Source organism: Kryptolebias marmoratus, linkage group LG24 (assembly GCF_001649575.2).
Source record: "Kryptolebias marmoratus isolate JLee-2015 linkage group LG24, ASM164957v2, whole genome shotgun sequence".
NCBI lineage: Eukaryota > Metazoa > Chordata > Actinopteri > Cyprinodontiformes > Rivulidae > Kryptolebias > Kryptolebias marmoratus.
Window position 1 is genome coordinate 9982183 of NC_051453.1, and position 16928 is coordinate 9999110.

The window sequence follows — 16928 nt, forward strand, 5'->3', positions numbered from 1 at the left end:
CAGCTTAAAGGGAACAACAAGAACATTGGTGCTAGGACCAAAATAAATCAAAACAACAGAATCAATGGCTCAGTAACTTTTCAAGGTAAAAAACAAAATATCAGTTATATAAAGAAATTAAAACCACTCTGAAAATGACTTTACATATTTTGTTGTTGCCTTTTTAAATAGTGTAAATAAATATAATTGGATGCATGCATCTGAGTAAGGCTTGAGTAAGGGTTGCATTTCTTGGAAGTCATCTAAATGTCAGAAGTGCAAAGGGAAAATCTTCTACAAGTATGTTAGTTTTAAACAAGTATCCACTTTTGAAAAATGCTTATTTATGCAGTTTAATATACTGTAACTCTCCACTGACAGAAGCCAGGAAGACAATCTGGAGCTCCAGGTTATGAGATGCAGCCTCTAACATCTGCTCACTAAATCCATCCTTTAGAGGGAGAAACAATCCTGAGTCGACAGTTTTTTTTCTCCACAAACCTCATCATTTTTGCTGCAAATGGCTTGTGAGGATTTCTCTGTGGGAGTCTTAAAACTGGCTGCCAATCCTGGCTCTCCTCAGTTCCACTGGATGAGTCAGTTTTTAATTGATGCGTTCTCTAAGGCATTGCTCGTACAATCTTTGCCCGTCCTTGTGCTCTTTAGGGAAATCACAAATTGCAGTGCAAATTCCATCGCGAAGCAGTTTGTCCAAACCCTTGGAAGAACCGGCACCCAGGACTGCTCCAAAGAATGAGGGCAAAAATATATGACAGGGTTTGACCATTGTAGGTACTTTAGATTTATGAGTTTAACATATGTTAACTCTGACATGTGCACTTTGGGTTTTTGGCTGACTGGTAGAAATCAGAGAATGAGTGATTGGGGAGACTTCAACATCTCTTCCTCTTTTTTTTAATGCTCAAATGTCTAAGTTAAAGGCTCGCATGAGAAGATCCAAGTCACCAATGTTTGCAGCCTGGAAGAGTTCAGGCTGGTCCATCATGGATAAAGCTATCCTCAAAGCTGCCCAGATATTCCCGGACATCACCTGGTGAGACTGCTGGCGACTCTGGCTTTTTCTCTGAAGACTCAAAGCAGTCAGGAAGTTACTGGCTGCCTCTCTGGGGAAACAAAAATAGTAATTTGTCGCGTATCAGATGATGTTTAGTGAATAATCTATAAATAGAGTGAGTGTCAGAGCTCACACAAAAAGATATCACGTGAATGTTTCCAGCTGGTAAGGACCTGAACTCTGGGTTTATCACAGCAGTTAAAACTCAGTATTCACTAGTTTTGTAGGTTTTGTCACCTAGCTTTTAGAAGAATTTGCAAAGTCATGCAGATGAACTGATCAGACAGGAAAAGGTGAAAAGCCTTTTTGCACACGTGTGAGTTGGTCTCAATCTCTCATGCAAACACACAAAGAATAAACAAAATCCTTATTAATCTCATAAATTCAAACCCCCATCTACCTTATGGAGGGCTGGATTTGCTCAAATCAAATATGTAGAAATACAATCCAGATCTTAAAACAACCTAAATGTGCATCTGTTGCATGTGGCCCATTGTGTCAAACCGGGCAGGACTCTTCTCATATTGACTCACCTGTGTGACCCCAGGTTAATACAGCTGATTCCCAGGTTGTAGCGTGACCTGATAAACCCTGGATGCAGCTCGAGAGCTCTCGTATAAGCCTCCACCGCCTCTTCACTGCGGTCTCCATTTGCCAGCGTGGCTCCCAGTCGATTCCACAACAAGTAGTCCTGGATGAAGGTTGAGTGTTGGGTTGATAAGAGATGACAAAGATACAAACATCTTTTTTTAGAGCTCCTTTAGATGTGTTGTTGCTTGGTTTCAGCTAATATAATGTGGGCTATGTGTATATTTCTGTGCATATACTGATTACTGTAAGCAAACCTAACAGATGTCTCTTTTAGTGATTTTACATTAACAATTAACTAGCTTTTCTTCAGGTATTGTTGTTATAGTTAATTTAAATCCTTGCCATTCTTAAAAAAATATAGTAGTTGCACACATAAATGCAACTTAAATAAAAATAATGAAATGAAAATAGGGACTCAGTTTAAAGCCCTATGTGACTTTTTTTGGGGGAAAAAAATGGCCAACCAAGGATGATATAATAAAAAGTTACAACACACTGGATGTCCTTGTCGCTGTTGCCCACCTGCAGGCAGACAGGCGCAAACAGAGGTCAGTACACGGGTCCTTCATCTTTGGTTAAGCCCAGTAGCAGGATATAATTATCCCTCTTTTGTTTTCAGAGCGGTCTTTTCCAGTAGGGGAGCAGAAATTACCAAGTCAAATGCGGAGAACGGGAGTGAGTCATACTCATGCCAGCCTGGGACAGTGCAGGGAGGACATGGATGGATTTGCAAGAGGGAAATGGAACAAAAAGTTTGTTCTGTCTAATTTAGTTCACCTCATTGCGCCTTACCTGCTTCCTTGGGCTTGTGAAGCTCACACAGCAATGTTCCTGTTGTTAAATTTTGACCAAAGAGTTAAATGGTCATCCTGCATGTGTGTAAGTTCTCAGAGCACCAAATATTTAATTACAGCACATAAATTTCACTTTCTTTTCTCAAGTTTATTTTTATTTTATTTTTTGCCTTAAGCACTTGCCAACATATACTTCTTTCAGTTAATGAAGTCTAAACTATAGGTGTAGTCCAGATAGCAGACATGCACAACAGGGTGTAAGCAATTTCCGACTGGTAAAAAAACAAACAAAAAAAATCTATAAAAAGAAACACTAGTCTGAGATTCATTCTAATGAGCACTTGAATGGACCTCAGATCATCCATAAATTGTGTTTCATTAAACACACACAGAGTTTCCATCATTGACATATTGCAGTGCCAGCTGGAGTCAACCAGCTGTCAGATATGTTGACTCTCTGAGGAAACCAGAGCGTCCTGTGTGCTCACCAACCACAACTTACAGGCCAACACAACTCAGAGTCATTCCTGGCTCTGAGCTGAATTACTTTCCTTTGCAGGAGAGTATAAGAAGAAAAAATATGTCTTCAGTTAATGAACACAGATTTAAGAATGTGCATCAACTACAATGTTTTTACTAACAGAGTGATATATCGACTTGTATGTATAAAGGTATATTGATACTATTTCAGATCTAATACTGCAGTTTATGCAGATATGTTGTAATTCAATCTTTAAAAATCTGCTTCTTTGTTAAATCCACACAAGTGTTTACATTTCTTTTTGCACGTTCATTATTCTGCTCCATTTCTTTCTCTGAAGCTGCAGGCAAATTCTCTTCTTTGTTGCCAGCTTAGCAACTTTGTAGCTTTTTTTTTTTATAAAACAAATAACAACAAATCTGGTGACTTTTAAGGACCAACTGTAACTAATTTTTATTGAACAAAGTGGCAAGAACAGCCCATCACTGTATATACCCTGCCTTATTTAAAGCAAGCTGCACATTCAGCTGACTGCACAATGTTAACCTGCACTGTGAACTAGCTTTATATTCATCTAATACTTTATTAATATAAAAATACACATTAGGCATGTTATTTTAAAGCAATTAAGTTGTGCTAATAAATCAGATACTGATGTTTCAAATATTCATATAATGGGTTGAATTTTAGGGAAATGATTCAGGCTTTGTTTTGTCCATTAGAAAAAAACATAAATAAATAAATAAATAAATAAATAAATAAGAATGTTGTCACTGGTTATTCAACTGTACTGAAGGAGAACAGAGGAGAAGAAAAGAACAAACACATTAAGAGCTAACTCATTTTCTCAGAAGAGAGATTAGGGACTGTATTTAGAGTAAAGTACCATAATAAAAAATACACAGCCATGCAGACCTAAAAATACTGAAATATGAAACATTGCCCCACCCTGTCCCTTCAGTTTTGCCTCAAACATACTTCTCACACCCCAAGCCTTGTTCTTTACGTCACTGTTTTGGTTTTGACTTCTGTATGCTTTATGTAAAATCACTCATTTGTGTAAGCACTAATAAAACAAGCTATTTTAATAATGTTTTTGTCTCCTTGACTATGAATTTCAGTTGACTTGAAATTATTGAACACCTGTAGAACCCATTTATGTTGCACATGGGTTGATAAAGGGTAAAGCACTTGACTGCAAAAAAACAAGTTTTATTCTTTATAAATGTTAGAAGTTATATTAGCCAAACATGAAAGCAACAAGTGCATTTTCGCCATTTTTTTGGACGTTTACGTTCATAAAATGATTTTAATTAGTGCTTTGGCAATGTGTTCTTCACTCACTAAGAGTTGTGTCAGCTATAGACATTATTACATCTTGATTCTGTCTAAACTGTGAGTGTGTGAGGGGCTTCCTACCTCGGGCCGCACTGACAGGGCCGTATTGAAGGCCTCTACAGCTTTGTTGAACTCTCCACTGAGGTTGTAGAGCACCCCAAGGCCCGTCTGCAAATCTGGGTCAATGCTGTCTGAGTTGTGCTGAACTGCTTCCAGGAAGAGCTCCTTGACCTCTGGCAGCAGTGAGCTGTAAACACACACACACACACACACAGAAAGATTAATGTAATTTAGGACTGCTGAGTGAGTGCTCTGAGGACTGCAGAACTATGATGTCTGGTGTGTGGCATGTAAACTTTCATTCATAGGGATAATGAGGGAATAAGGGGGGAGAGAAGAAGAACAGCAGAGGACTGATTTAAAAAGGACGACTTGTGGCAGTGATGTTTTTGCTGCATCCTATGTAAAATACAGCAATTTCACAAAAAAATAACTGAAACAAAGAATTAACTCAGTCTCCGTGGTCATCTGGTCTTATTGTTTGGGTAAAGATAAGAGCTGCCATTTTTAGTAAGTAAGCACAAAAGATTGGAGGGTGAAGTAGAGCTACTTTACAGGGAAAGTGATGCTGAATAGCTGTGCTGAGAAGGTTAAAGACAGAGGAATGGACTGTGCAGCCGAAATGAAAAAAAAAAGCTGATGGTCTGGAGGGGATAGCACAGTAATTGGGTTCTACCTGTATCTCTCTGCACAGGCTAGACGATTAATGATTTGATAACATTCGGCTTTACAATGGAAGAAGAAAAAGGCTTTTTTTAAATCGGATATGCCTAACAACATCATGCGTTGGACAGCGAGAGCTGTTTTACAGGATGGATACTCTTAGATGTTGAGTGTCTCACCAGTAAAATTTAACTTAATATGAACTGTGGTGGTGAGATCCTGAAAACACATTTAGTTTCTCTGACTAAATCATGGCAGTTTAAATAAAACAAACAAGAGAAACATTACAAATTTGAAAGCATAACATGCAGTCTGGGATCCGTTTTTATTTTGATATAAATATGCATCAATAGTTGTGTATTATTATTATAGTATTATTATACTATATATTATCCAAAACAGTAGTCTAGATGTAAAAAATATTTTGCAGCAAATTTCATCATTGATTACAGCAGATGTTAGTCATTTTTCTGCTGTTGATTCCTCAGCATAATTACATGATTTTCTATTTTACATCATTATTATAAAAAAGATATATAGAAATGTAATGTATGACTTTACAATTTTGTTAAAAAACATTTATTCCTGAGAAAATTGTTCATTAATGCTTAAGCTAATCAGTATGTCAATCACTCAGCTATCAGCTACATAATCTTTATCTTTCTTGTTTCATAAAAATAAATAGCAGGAAAAAAAAGATAAGTTTTTCAGTTTCTTTCACATGCAATTATCTTTACTGTAAAATAAAAGGAAGCAAAAATAATTGAATAAAAATAAATTAGTTTTGTTTTTTAAGTGCTTAACCTAATCCACCTTATAACTAAATGTTTTTGATAAAGATCTGTCAGATATGTGCAAATGTATTACAATAAGGATTGCTCAATATTAGAAAAACATCTGTTATAATGTTGTTAAATATTGCAATGATGATAATTTGAAATACTTTACATAAAAGCAGCTTCAGAGAGGATTTATTGTTTTTTACATGATTTCTATTTAGCATAGCAGTGCGTTCTCATAATGTCTAGAAAAAGAGTAAATAGTGTCAGCTCTACCTTTCATGTCGGCTCATGTTGGAGCCATAAGACATCCTGCGCTGAGAGTTTGGGGACCCTATCAGGTGGGTCTTGCTCTTCAGCAGGTGCTTGTACTTGGGATTGTATCTGAGCCAGCGGAGCAGGGCCTCGCAGGCATCGTGACGCATCCCAGTGTTGGTCAGGCTCACTGCGAGAGCCATCAGAGCTGGGAGGTTATTTGGGTGCAGCTCCAAACACCTGGACAGAGACAAAATCCAGGCAAGGGAGAGGAGAGGTGGTGCAAGGTGTTCACTTCAAAGAGAAATTTAGATTTGACAAGAATTAATTAAGACAGGCCAAAGCAGAGGAACATCAGGCCGAGGCTGATCATTTCAACATCAGGGTGGGTGAGCTGCACCTTTCTTGTCCTGCCTCTGCTACAGAGGAGCAGGTTTGCATGCTGCCCACACCTGGGTGATTTGAATTAGCTTTGCATTTAGGGAAACACACTCTCTGTGATCTCACAAGAGACGGGGAGTGTTTGAGATGATTGCTGTCATTATATCATAGAATACATCACATAAATGTTTTCTACAGATGTCTTCTGTGGCAAAAGGAAGAGTAGGACAGAATAGTGCTGGATGAAAGACTTGGATTAGTTGGGAGAGTAGGTGAGAGGCCAAAGCAAGATTAGACTTTCATCAACATTCAGGCTTGATTTGTTGCTCTTGATTTGCCAACGTTCCTAAAACCATCATAATCCCACACCAACTAAATGATTTCCACCTCCTGCTGTGGTGAAGCAGAAATTCATGTCAACGCTATTCCAACTTCTCATGCACTCACAGGGATGTGTTCGCATAATGATGAGTAGCTCCTTAAAGAAATAGTTCAGTTCAAGAAAATACTATAAAATTTATCGCCCTCTGTTGATTCAATCTGATTCAAGATGGCCACCACAACACAGCAATCTTAGCAAACGCAAAAATGGCTATAACAATTTTACAGATACTGAGCCGAAATTTGGTGTGGTAAAAGCTAAAGATCATTCAAATTTCAACTAACCATGGACTATGATCAAAGCATTTACTTAAAATGCAATGAAATGTTTGAGTTATTTCAGATGTATGATGTCCGCTCCGGAATAGGTCTCAGTCTGACAAGCTGTTAGCTCGACTTCTCCATGAGAAGTTTCTTACAGAAAGTATTTGTATTTCACAGAACTGTAGACGTGGACAATAAACACAAGTTTTCATTTTAAGATGCATTATTTTCTACAACACTACAGTACTGTAATGATCTGAAGAGAAACTGGGGTAGCGGCAACAGGACAAAAGCCAACTTAACATCTAATATCCTTTCATCTGCCCTCACAGAAAGAGTGATAACACAATATTCAAAGTAAAATTTCCAACAAGCAAACCAGCTGAGATTTCAATGGTACACAAGCTTGCAGGATTAGGTGAGATTTGTGTCAGAAGTGAAATATAAATTATCCACATCCTACTAATCTATTAAATAAAAACAGATTTTTAAAATGCATCTTTATTCTACAAAACAAAACATTTATGAAACACTTGAAAAAGTAGGATTATTTCTCCCCAACGCCTGTGTTGAATGTTTTCAGCTGACTTGTCAGCGTTCACACTCCAAGGAAGGTGCAATTTCTGGCTTCAGCAGTGTTATGGATGAAACTGGGCCACATCCCATTGAGGACTCCAGTCAGAACCTCTACTCTTGCAATCAGCATCCATGTGGGGTTCTTCTACTTTAAGAATAGAATTTTTTTTTACAGAACTTCTTTTTCCAATCGCTGATTTAGGAACTTTGGCAATTCAAAAGCTAACTGTGGGTCTCATGCTTCATTGAACTGTAACTATAGCACATTTATTTATATATTTGTTATGTATTTTTGTTCTCACTGGATATACTGCTGTCAAAAAGTTTGTAGAAACCTCTTGGCAAATGTATTATTGGGCTTTGTTTTTTAACAGCTGTTACAGACTGGCAGCACCTTACAGGTCTTCTGTGCTTTTTTGACTTTACATCAGAAATACATGCAGATGTGCTTCTCATTACCTTTGGAGGCAGACAATCGCTGCCTGCTCATTTTCATTTTCAGCCTGTGTGGTCCCCAACACTTGCCAAGCCTGCAAGGAAAAGAAAACACAGATAACAGTGAAGAGCAGGCTAGAAACGCCATGGCCTGTCTTCTCAAGGGACACAAACACAGGAGGAACAATGAGATCCAACACAGAGAGACTGATTCTGGTGTTTCAGACTCGCCGGCCCAAATGAGCTACAGTGCATGTAAACAGCCACATCTCCACTGAGATTATAACTTTCAGCCAACTTAGACTGAGAAAACATTTAATTAGGGTTTTTGTTCTTAGGCTCTTTCAGCTGCTCTGTTAAATCATCTAAACAATAAAAAGACAGTTACTAATCAATAAAGCTTCATGAGATTGTTTCATAGAAGTCCATCAACTGTTTAAAAGTCAAAATGACTTTTAAATTATTGTTACTTCTAGCTATAATAGCGGTTAATTGGGTGACTGATTAATAAAAGTGTTGATTTTTCTACAGCTGAAAATGACTGAAAACAGCTTGTTCAAGCTGTGATGAAACCTGCTGGGCTTTTGTCTTCCCCTTCAGGCAGTGATAGTAATTACAGAAACACTCATACTTTTTGTGTCTCAGAGCCTTTCTTTTCAGACTGTAATCCCTTATCTGAACTTTTCCCCTCTTCTTGAATGCATCCTAAATTTTCCACCGCAGGCTTGCTGTCGTTGCCTGTTTCTGTTGCCAACTCTTTTGTACTGAATGACTGTGTTGTCATTGGGCTTTGGCAGATCGGTAGTTGCTGCGTAACATAAAGTGCATCTATAGCAGTGCAAGGAAATGTCACAACATTCACCAGGTTTACTCTACTTTTACTAAAGGATGGGGATCATTGCTTTCTGTTTTACTCACATTGGAATTAGGGTTGGAAAGCAGTGAGTATAGTTACTGAGATTTTGGTATTGAAAATATGCTAAATGTTAATTGTCAAAATGTTCAATTCTGAATTTAAATTGTTCAGTTCAATCTCATTAAGCGTTTTCTAAATAAATTCAGAATGTGCATAAATTTACAAATGAAAGCATTGAGGAAGATCTATAGGAATGAACTCTGAACACAACAAAGCAGAAAATAACTAAAATCCACACAATGATTTTATGAGATTACCCATCTGTGTTAGACGTGTGTAAGGGCACATTTAATATCTTGTTCTAAAGCTTATCTCTGTCGATGCTGTTTTGTTTGACTCTTTGAAATGAAGGGTGAAATTATTTCTGAATGATTCACAGTGGGCCAATAAGCCACTAAGCGGCCCCAGAAGGAATTTCAGAATTGTATTAGTTCCATACACCGCGGGATAATCCTCTCTTTGGAATAACTGGCACATTTCTCTATATTCTGGGGGATTCTGAAAGCACTTTGTGTGACAGCTTTGCTCTTTTAGCTTGCAAAGAGGTCACTCCTTTTGAAATTGGGGAAGATATCAAAAAGGAGAAAAAAAAATTGCAGAATGAGGTATAATTCAGCTCCCTGAGCAAATGGAAGTTCTCATGAAGAGCAAGTTGAGTATTTTCGCTACAGTAAACAATTCTTTTTTAACAAGTAAAAAAAGAAATCCCTCGGCTGCTGCAGGCAATCAGCGTCAAGCCTGTGGGTGCTAGCCGCTAAATCAGCTTCCCGCAGCCTGTGGTCAGTGAGGCGTTCTTCCTCTGCACCTTCTCACAACATGAGGTGGAGTAAGTGAGGCTGGATTTTGATTAAGGTGCGCACTGAAATTCCAGCTGATCCAGTGCAGTTTACTGGTGCTGGATTGCAGTTTCTTCTAGCCATTTATGCTGCAAATGCATCATCTTCCTCAACACAAAAAAGGCGTTTGTAAATATTAATGTGCCTGTGGTTAACTTTGGTAGTCAAATAGGTGGAGGGGGGAAGGCGGTGTGACTTGTATGCAAAATGAATTCACCTCTGAATCATGAGGGTCTTGCAGTACAGCTGCTTCCAGCATAAGGACAGAGTTTGGCAAGTCTCCCTCTCGAGATTTCTTTAGTCCCTCCTCAAACGCATTAGGCAAGTCCTTATAAGGATTATCTGTGTGGAAGTAGTAACCCTGTCAGCAAAACAAAAAAAAACAAAAAACAAAACAAAAACAGGGACAGTGACAATGTCAGTTACTCTCCTCCAAATTAAGATGCGACTGTCCTGTGCTATTTGTATATTTGAGCAAAGCTCCAGCTGCAGGAATTGATTTTTTTCCCTGCTTCACATCAAACCTGCAGGGTTTATCTGTTCTATTTAAATGTTAAACTTTGCATTTTCAAACTTTGATTACCCTTGTGTATTGCCTGCTTTTGGGCTTGATGACTTTGAGACAAGATTTTTTGTACGATCTGTGATCCGTCAGAAAACTCAGAGCCAATGTCCTTCTATGAGAAGGTCAAGAGGTGGTTGAAGTTTACTGTTCAGACATCTGATGTGCTCTGTGGTACAGGGTCACTTGTTGTTCCAATGTCAATTGGCAATTAAATATTGAAGTAAAAACCAGCAGTTAGAACCGTTTTGATCATTTATAACTAAAAATGTTCAATGTGTTCAATGTTCACTCAAAGCAGTTTGGCATGTTTCCATTCAAAACAACAAGGTCTTAAGTAAAAAAAAAAAGGTTCCCTGTATTTAAAACCATTTCTTCTTCCAGCAGCCATGTTCTAATATAGAAATTAAAGTGTTGTATTACTCTCACAAAAATGTACCAAAAGTAAATTGATAAAAGAAAGTTGACCTATCAATACATAAAAAGTTCTCGGTTCTGTCTTGACTTTGTTTTTCCTGTGTTGATTTGGACCCAAATTTAAGTGATGCAACATCAAGCTCACACAGTAACTGGTGAAAATGTACCAGCTGAAGCAGCAGCTCTTGTGTCTGAGAGGTTAAATTACTACTTTTGTGAAAGGAATCTTGTGGCTTTACAGAGAAGTGGTTCTTCTTCAGACTATGAGGTGGTAAGGACCTCATACAACCTCACTTCCAATAATTTAGAGTGTTCCTTTAAAATGGGAGACAGTAAATGTCATGCTTGTCTCTGAATAAATAAAATCATTGTTTACAGTTAATTATACGTGGACATAAAATCTGAAGTGAAAGGTCTGTGCAACTAAGCATGCATGCATTGTTTACACTGCACCGGGTGTTAGTTCTGCGTATCTCGAGAGAGTCTTCCCGACAGTTTTACTGCCCATGCCGGATGGAACCTATGATAGTGACCTTTTCATGTGGAGAAACAGATGAAGGGATCTGCGCCTGCTCGTTTTCAGTCAGCCAGTTTCTTCGAGCCAGCTCTTCCCACTCCGCCTGCATCTTATCCCAGAACTCCGTATCCGACTGCAGACATCAGAGAGCGGAAACACATCGCACAGATTGGAGATGGAGGGAGACAACAGGGGAATGATTGATTAGTGTGCTGGAGAACAAGAGCTCTTGTTATATTTTCTTTTCCTCACTCTTGGATATGACACCCCTGCCAAGTTTAGTGACTTGCTGTAATCTATGGGCTCCAAACTCCTGCTGAGTCATCACATTTGCCTTTCAAAGCAGAGTTTAAATGAACAGACGGCACTTTAAATGAAAACAAATGGACTGATTCACCCCAAGGCTGAAACTCCTGCACTCACTTTCTAGTGACTGACAGTTAAATTATGTAAAATAACAATCATAAAAAAATAGCATCTGTGTGCAGATTTTGTTAGAGAACACTGAATGTTTGTCTTAAAATAATTATTCTTGTGCAAAGAAAAGAAAAGTGAGACCGGAGCTTCAAAATTTGTATCAGGTTGACATTTGAGCTGTTATTTGCTGGCATTTAATTAGCTGACCAAAGACCTGACAGGTACTGCAGATTGGATAACTTGTCAGTTCAAGATGTCAATTCACTTCCAGAAATAACTTCTCAATTTTATATCTAACAGGAGAGCATAGCCTGAGTATTTTAGATACAAGCTAAAATCAGTCTTTCAGTGTCTTGTATCACAGCAGAGCTTAAGTTTTCCTCATCTTGTGTTGTAATAAAACTTTAATATGAGATGTTATTGTAATAGGATTGAATTGAATTGAATTGAAGTTTTAATTGCATTAAAGCTTCCAGTTTTTATTGAAATATCTTATCCAATGTTAAACTTTAACAGTAATCTTGAACTTTTATGAGTTGCCAAGTTTAAAAACAAGAACTTCTTTTTTTTTTGTTTGAATTCAAACAAATGTTCATTGTGTAAAACTGTGCATTATTATCATAACCAAAATATTAAATATGTAAAACTGAAACTTAATAAACTGAATAAATTTTGTCATAATTTGTTCTTTTACAACGTCTGTTGGATTGCACTGCCATGTTTCTATGGCATCCCAAAAGGGACAAAGTGCCTGCTGGCTCTGAATTGAAGTTTTTGCAGTTTTAGAAGTTAAAATCCAAAATGCTTGTTAAAATGAGATTTTAACAAGTTTGCAGTTTGAATTTTGCCACTAGATGTTATGAAATTGTATGCATAGCTCCTCTAATACATGAAAATTTTATTCTTTATACTCATCATATACTCTGAGCACAACATTTGTTTAAAATGTCAGCATGCAAGGCAGCAGGCAATTTGCATTCCTTCGACGAATATTATTTTTGACTTTATAGGAAAGTAATAAAACTTCAGTTTTCAGGTGCACAAGCTGGTTCCTTTTTATACAATCAACACTTGTAAAACAGTGTTTGATTAATTTAAGTACAAGTCTATACAATTATTAACGTTCCTCTGAGCGTAGATCCTAATGAGTTTGACCCTGACCAACAGGGTAAGGGTTACTGTTCACCTATCTTACAAACAGTCAAAGTCCAATTTTTAAGCTTCGGAACAACCAGACACAAATCAGTGGTTATTGTTTAATAATCTCAGTTACATCAAACAGAAATTGTGAATTCTTCTCAGTATCTTACAAAAAGGTTATTTCCTCATGCTCATATAGATTTAGTCTGAAGGAGTTGGGTTGGGATCAAGTGTAAAATCTTGGTTGAATATTTATTTTCTGTCCTCTTTGTTTGTATGTATTTCAACACTTCCCAATGAGCGGTGCCGTTTCTCCTCACACACATCACTGTTGCTACAGATGCGTTTTGGGTCATAACTGAAAAACTTGCATGAAACGACTTGCCAAAGTTTTTTCTTTTCCAGCTGGCTGAGTCCATGATTCTTGGCCGTCTTTCTGTCAGAGTGAGAGCAAACGGGGAAGAATAAAGGCATGCCGAGCAGAGCAGCCTCGTGTGACTAACTGAGTCCTCTAAAGCCAGAAAATCATCAGTACATGACAGCACTGTGTACAGTAAGTGTGTGTTTGTACTGACACTGTAGATGGGAGAGTATATCCTGCACCAAAATGTGTGTTTGTGTCAAAGTTCCTAAAATCCCTACGTGAGCTGAGTCTTTTGATTGACATTGAGGCCATAGTGTTTCCTCTGGTGGTGAAAGATGGCAGGTAATTGCAAGCAGCTGACTTTGACACAAACTGCCTGAAGCGAGGAATCCACTGTTGGCTCTGTGAGGAAGTGTTATCAGAGACTGAAAAGGTTGCTTGGAGTTTAGATTTTTGATATGTAGAAAAAGTACTTCTTTTTCACTAGAACCCCAACAGAATGTCACATTTTAAAATAATGCTCTAGTTAGATTGCATACTTAATGAATGTGCTTTCATTTGCTTTTTTTTAACAATAACTTAATCCTTTTCTTAGACATGAAAATTATATCTGAATGAAAGAAGTCTCGTTTATTTTAGAATTCAGCACTCCATCTTAGTTCATAATACCACATTTAAAAGATGTATAATAAAAAAAGGGTATTTGGATTCATATTACTGTAAAAGTACATAATCGTGTATAGATATTCTCAACAAAAAGTATCCAAAACATTTATTTTAAATGGGGGTAACTCAGTGGTTGAGAAGTTGTCTTCCAATCAGACAATTGACTTGGATAAGACCCTTTTTTTATTGGCTTTTAATTAGGGATAAAATTATGTAGCTTAAACACACAGCATGAATATGTAATAGATAGTAAGTGTGTAAATGGTTAAATAAGAAACACTTTGGGTGGCTCTGTGTTAAAAAGGCACAGTAAAAAAATAGTAATTTGTCAAACACTTCCAAATGTTTGTCCTTCCATAAAATCCTTGTACGCCCCATCATCTGTTCCTGGCTGCTGTGACTCAAGCTGCAGTTAATATAATCAATTTCAAAATATAATCCTAATGCTTTTTTATTACTCCTTACTCTGTTAGGTGCCTGTGTTTTGCTCAGTGACTCAGTTCATCGTATCATTACTGGTGTCCTATAGACAGGTGAATGTTTTTGTTTTTTTCCAAGCTGCACCAATGGTTGAATTGCTGGAGGTAATAAAAACACAGCGTATGTGCATACTACTTTTTAATCTCTTTATGTACACATTTCTTTATATTACTATGAAGAAAGTTTTTAGCACTGGCACTGAGATTTTAATTATAGGAAGGAAAAAAGATATGGTGGGGAAATTTAAATCCTGTTTATTACTGGAGGGAATTCATAGCAGTGACTTAAATTTTCATCTATTCTGAGAAAAAGAGCTTCTGGCCAACATATATACACATGTCACTACTGCAGGAGATTTGGGGGTGGAGGGGGTATTCATTATTCATTTTATAAATAATGACTAACTTACTGATGAAAAAAACTCAATTAGTCAAATCACCTCGATTGGTCAGCTGTATCGAGATGATTTATCTAACATGTGTTTTAGGTCAGCGAGAAACTGATGCATTGTTACATAATTCTGACTGATCTTATTTCACAGCAAGTATAAGATGTGACTTTATTGTAAAATCTGTCAGCTGTTTTGCTCTGTTTGGTTTCTCTGATGCTGTTTCATATTTATTCCCCAAATAAACCAGCCTACTCCGCACAGTCAGGGTTCACAATCTGCAAAGCTGTCACTGCCAAGAAACTCTAAGTTTTATGCTTTCAGGCAAACCTTAATCCATTATTTCTAGAATTTGCATAAATATGGATTTTAGATATGCTTTTTTTTGACAAATGTATCAGTTAGGGCATTTTTTTTTTTTTTTGTCTGTAGACCTTTTAGAAAATGTTGAAGGGAATGCAGAACTAAAGGCTTTACTGGTTTTGACATTCATCAAACAGACTATTTCAACAGAGTAATTTATTTTTCATAACCTGCTCCCTCACTAATTCAGCTGCACAAACTAACTTTTTCAATATTCCATAAACGGATGCTGCTGCTTCTCCTGCTTCTGTTGAATATGATTGAGTTTCAAATGACTGAAGCGACAGCTTCGCAACTAGTATTGTAGCAGGAACAGTGCAGGAAGAAAACTAAGCTGAACTAATTTAAATACTGTCTTCAAACCGTGGTAAAACTACTTGTGTTGTTTGATGAAAAGTAGGGATGCACCAATTAATAGGTAGTTTATGCCAGTCAAATTTACACACATTTACTGGATTTGCATTGAAACAACCAGCGATAATAAAACTATAACAGAGCAGCCTTTCTCCGTGTAGCATTTCGTACTTTTCACCTGCCTCATATATTATAACTCTAATCAGATCATGACTGTTAAGAAAACAAGCGACTCTTTAAAACCCCAGTAATGTGGTCCACAAACTATAATCCAGTTTTCTGCACAAGCTGTCCTATAAGCTTGACAAAAGCCATTAGTCTTCATGTTCACTCAGCTGCCAGGCAAGTGTGTACCACACTGGAACCTCAGCAGCCTCAACTCTCTCTAAAGTGAGGGTTAAATATGCAATCCATTTGTACTCAAAAGCTTTTTGTAGAAACTCAGAGCATTTTATTCTGACTGAAAGTGGGACAAAGTCCTGTAACACTCGTCTTTTATCATGAATATGCTGTTCAATTCTAATTAAAAAAGAAAGTTACAGAAAGGTCTTGTGACAAAATGAAGTCTAGAAAAGAACCCAAGTGCAGGTTCAATTTAGGAGGTGATTGAAAAGAAAAGAAAAAAAAATGCAACAAAAGGCTTTGCTGAATCACACTGATGCAGAAAAGACAAACATTTCCAGAAAACTAACAAGGATTTGACAAGCCTCTGCTAAAAACCTGAAGAAGTGACAACAGATGCAGGAGAAATGTGAAGATTAACAAACAAAGACCAGGAGTGTGAGAGAAAGACGAAGGATGGAAACAGACAAAGGAACTATAAGAATACGAGAACATAAATCAAAAGCAATGAAGTAAACCAGGAAGATGTTTAGAACCACACAAAGAACCATGAATTACAAAAGCATTAAAATGATAAAAAAAAAACCCTTATATAGTGTTTTTTTGTTTTTTCTGAAGCATTTTGGTTTAAATGACTCTTGAGTGACAATATCTGCTCAGGTCATCTTAAGTTGTGTTACACTGACACAAAGTCTTTGGAGGCAAACAAGTCCATGGGTTGTTCATCCACTTTGCCAAGAAGGCTCACAATTCAAAAATGTCTCAAAAGGTATTTACCGGTGACACGGTAGCCTCCTCACAACACACACACACACACAGAGAAAAGGAAAAAAATCTCTAGAGCAGGGCTTGACTGGCCTTTTAATGTTAATGAGACACCCACTGCTACACTGCTGAAGAGGGCAAGCCCTTGCTCAGCGAGACAGAAATAGGAAGCCGGAGGCCTGATAATGTCACTCAGATGAAGAAAATACATTTCACAGGACAAATGTGTTTTAGAATACTATTGTCATCTTTGTGAAAGTCTTTAAACTTGTCTGTTCAGGAAACTTCCTTGTAGATGGCGACAATTTAAACAGCACTGACATCTGCCCTAGAATAGTAGCAGTTTTTG

At 37.4% G+C, this 16928-nt stretch overlaps 1 protein-coding gene across 3 annotated transcripts in view; it reads right to left on the reverse strand.

The window, feature by feature from the left end:
• Positions 1 to 308: 308 nt before the first annotated feature.
• The window catches only part of pex5la (peroxisomal biogenesis factor 5-like a), a 71262-nt gene continuing 54642 nt past the window's right edge, over positions 309 to 16928 (reverse strand). For all 3 annotated transcript variants that reach the window (XM_037974189.1, XM_017407023.3, XM_017407022.3), the window contains 7 exons: positions 11317 to 11433; positions 10022 to 10165; positions 8077 to 8147; positions 6037 to 6255; positions 4340 to 4505; positions 1588 to 1745; positions 309 to 1103 (listed from right to left, as the gene is read on the reverse strand). In XM_037974189.1, coding sequence (XP_037830117.1) covers positions 902 to 1103; positions 1588 to 1745; positions 4340 to 4505; positions 6037 to 6255; positions 8077 to 8147; positions 10022 to 10165; positions 11317 to 11433 — 1077 coding nt within the window. In that variant the 3' untranslated portion in view covers positions 309 to 901. The remainder of the gene's footprint in view (positions 1104 to 1587; positions 1746 to 4339; positions 4506 to 6036; positions 6256 to 8076; positions 8148 to 10021; positions 10166 to 11316; positions 11434 to 16928) is intronic.